The 3,951-nt window shown below is 39.5% G+C and overlaps 1 protein-coding gene across 1 annotated transcript; it reads right to left on the bottom strand.

The window, feature by feature from the left end:
• Positions 1 to 3,405: 3,405 nt before the first annotated feature.
• MTLN (mitoregulin) lies at positions 3,406 to 3,576 on the bottom strand. The gene has a single exon (XM_089481462.1). The coding sequence runs from the start codon at positions 3,574 to 3,576 to the stop codon at positions 3,406 to 3,408; it is 171 nt and encodes a 56-aa protein (XP_089337588.1).
• Positions 3,577 to 3,951: the final 375 nt, after the last annotated feature.

Genomic DNA, 3,951 nt, shown 5'->3' with positions numbered 1-3,951 from the left:
TGCCTTTTCAGTACAGGAGGAGAAACGCAATGTCCTCAACCTAAACAGTGATGACAGACTGATAAAAACAATGGAAGAAGAAGGCAAATAATCAGATACTTAAAGTCAGCATGCAGGTCAAAAATCCAGGAACTGAGCTGTAATGAGAACCATGGAGATCCTAGAGGTGTGATTCACTTAATGGTAAAACAAGCATTTTAATAGCTATGTACCGTGAATGGTCTTCCCCGAAATGATTATTGGCGCTATATAGCACCATCATATTCCACGGCGCCGTACAATGGGCAAACAGGGTTTAGCAAGTAACATAACAATCTGGATTTACAGCAATAGAAAGTAAAGAGGCTCCTGCTCAAAGGAGTTTACAATCTAGAATTATTAATCCTTTATAATAATGGAAAGGCCATAAAAATCACTGCTAATTTGCCCCTTTCTGCTTACTTTATTTTTAAAATAAAGAAATCGCGATTAGCTAGACATGTGTGTAACACGAAACGTTACTCTGGGTAAACGTCATTTTGAGAGCTATAGAGATTTAATATTCACCGGATTAAAAAATAACGCATAGAACAACGAGATGGAAGTGGAAAGTTTAATGAATTTACGACAGGACGAAGACATAATGATTTTAAAAGCACAGCAGTCAACCGCTTACTGTTTTAACAAGCCGCCGGAGTATATACGCAGACGGTCGCTAGGAGCCAAACGCTGCGACAACCTGTAGGTACGTCATCACAAGTCGCTGATGCCGATTCTCCGCATGCGTTCATTGGGCCTTGGGAAGCAGAGCGGCCATACTGCGTGTGGCAATAAAAGGGAACCGCTGGTTGAGTGCAGTGCAGTTTCAAGCCACTAGGCGGACAGACGTTCCCGCTGATAATAATTATAGGACTATTTTTAGGGAGGTATCCCGAGCCTTGTTAAGATCCAGGATAAGCCACAGCTCTGTGTCAAAATAACTATTTATTACCTAATATCTAAATATTTATCTCACTTCAGCCAGAATTATTTAATAAATTCACAATTGCCTAATGGTTTTCTGGACATCTGGCATGTATAATCTACACCAGCACTGGATTGGGTTCCACATCACATGGATACAACATTGTAGATTGTCAATTTTAACACTATTGTAATCGCTACAGAATCCGATGGCGTTCTACCAATAAAAGTAATGCAATGTCCCTGCAAATCAACAAAGGCGATGCTACTAGTCATTTTCCAGTCTGGTTTTCCCCCAAATGCTAGAAAAATTGTGTTTTTAATGTAGACATATATCAAACTTAATGTATATATTCCACAGATATTTTAAAAGAATAACTAGTGAGCAATTAAAGAACGGCGAGAGAACAAATACAGCAGTTACAGGCCCTGTGCAAAATACCATACAAGCTAGTAATAAATATACATCCTACAGGAATGTTTTTAATATATTTTCCTTTGTACTATGGCCTTGTTGCACATATATGAAGACAAAATATATAAAGTTGTCAAGTTTTCGACGTCTTTCAAAACAAAATAAATAAATAGTAATAAAAAAACCTAGGAGCAATGCCATTTTTTTTTTAAAATGTAAAATATAAAAGTTTGCCCTTATACCTTGTGCCCCTGCCACTAGACATATATCATTAAAAAGATCTGCTTCCACCAAACCAAGTAAAATAGGGCACTATGTTAAGGAGCGATTCAGCACTCCAAGATATAATAAACTTTGTTTGTTACAACTACGATACTGCTAAAGAAAATGTATTTTCACGTATCAGTACCAACGGAATACACTGAAGTGGTTAAACTCCCCAATGCATTATCAAGACCTGCCATAGGAATGAATTCTTAGCGCCTTCAAACTTGAGGGGGGGGATAGATTGCAAGCTCAAAAGAGCAGAGCCCTCATCTCCTTCTTACCATCAAATAGTATATTGTCAGTTTTTATGTTACTGTTTACATCCCCTCACTGTAATATGGAATTTAATGGAACATTCCAAGACACTTCTGGCAATTATACAATTTCAGAACAAATAACATCATAACGTTTGTTTCAAGAGAATTTGTACCGAGAGAACATACACATATGCATCAAAATAAAATGTCCTTTATTATAGACACGTGTAAACAATCTTCTATACAAAATTGATCACGTTCCTCTTCACTGCATGTCCAGTTCACTGCTTGGTCTTCCAACTTTAGCCTGCAAAGACAATAAACATAAATTAAAAAGTCTCTGTATTCAAAAAGCAAAATGGTTTTATATCTATTACCAGTATATTTCCATTACAGTTATAAAATAGGTAGTTTTTTCAGAAAACCTACAGGTGTGAAAAAAAGTCAGAGGGTCAGTCCCTCACATGCCTACTATAGAAGAATGCATATTAAAGTACTCTGTGAGAAACCCGAACGCTCTTTGCGTACTTTAGTATGCATTCTTCCGAAAGAAGTGCAGAACCTGACACATAATTTGCAGCCGTGGTGAAAATATTCATTCTTCCTCCATGATCTGACATTTCTTCCCCCGATTAGCTGCTTGAAGCTGTCAATCAGTGGCGAGGAAGTACTTACATTGAAATCAGAACTATCGTGTCACTGATTGACAGCTTAAGCAACTGTAGTTTGGGGTAGCCGTATTAGTCCAGTGTATAAGAATGCAAAAAAACAGAATGTTGCAGAATCTTGTAATACCTTTTTTATTGGACTAACAGTATTTAAAATAATAGACGAGCTTTCAGGAGTCCTCCCTTTATCAAGTCAAAAGCATTTCTCAGCTTAAGCAACCAATCAATGGCAGCATTCCCATTGAAATAGGTACTCTTTACTCATGCATACTGTGGTCCAAACAGATCCCCTGCGCGCGGCATTCACCAAATCAAGTACATCACGTGCAGGGAGATGCATTCATCCAAATGCTGGGGAGAGGGCAAAGGTATTTGGGGAGCTTCTGCAGAACCCCCTCCACTGCCATGCATTTGCAAAACAGACCACCACCCATCACATGCATTTGACAGGAGTGTCCCTTTAACATAAGGCCAATAATCACCTTAAAATGGCACGGACAGAACTTTTTGTCTTTGTAGGCTAGAATCTATCTGGATCGGATAAAATAGTAAATGGGCTAGATGTGATTAAGGCAATGTGTAGGACATGATATCTGTGATGTATGTTAGAGCCGTGTGTTATATTATATTATTGGAACCACTGACACTAGTTTAATTGGGTGTCAAATGAGACAACTATTTCAAACATATTTCCAGGGCAAGGGGATGTTGATCATAAAGGGTAAGTACTGCCTATAACAGCAATGATCCCCACAACATTACAGACGTCATTCTTTATGAGTGATGTCATACTGACCAAGTGTTACTTTTCAGTAGTGGCACAGCAGCTGGTCGGGGTCTCCACTGAGAAACGACCTCATGACAGGTCCAGCTTCTTCTGGGTCTCCACCAGCTTATCCTGCAGTCTTTTCTTCTTCCAGTCCAGGTACTTCCTCCTGATCCTGTTTGCCTGCCAGCCGACCAGCACTCCCGAGGCAAAAGCTATCACCACAGCCACTTGCAGGCTGCGTTCCGAAACTTCACCCATAACTACCAGGTTACCACCGTAACCGTATCACCTCTCCTGCTACTTTACCACTTGCGGACCATCAAGGTCGCGGTCGACGTGATTACGTCACTCGATGTAAACACTAAAGACAGAATCGTCAACTGTCTCCAGCTCAGTCGGCAGCCATTTTTCTGGAGACCAGAATGCATTGTGGTCTCCCAACCAAACTACGTATAACTAGAGAGGACATTACAGTAACGTTTAGCGCAATTCAACTTCGCATTCCTAGTTCACGGTGTTACCAAGTCTGTGAAATGCTCTTTGGAACGTTTCACTCATATATAATGAACACTTTTACATACTTGCAAGCTGTTTTTATTGATCTACTAGTTATTTAGGGAATAAAGATCAAGT

This window comes from Sceloporus occidentalis, unplaced genomic scaffold (assembly GCF_023333645.1).
Source record: "Sceloporus occidentalis isolate IW3139 unplaced genomic scaffold, rSceOcc1.0.p SCAF_15, whole genome shotgun sequence".
Lineage (NCBI taxonomy): Eukaryota > Metazoa > Chordata > Lepidosauria > Squamata > Phrynosomatidae > Sceloporus > Sceloporus occidentalis.
This window is presented reverse-complemented; position numbering and strand designations above follow the sequence as displayed.

Excerpts from the sequence above, each read along its gene's own strand:
- MTLN (XM_089481462.1), bottom strand. The coding sequence starts at position 3,576 with ATGGGTGAAGTTTCGGAACGCAGCCTGCAAGTGGCTGTGGTGATAGCT.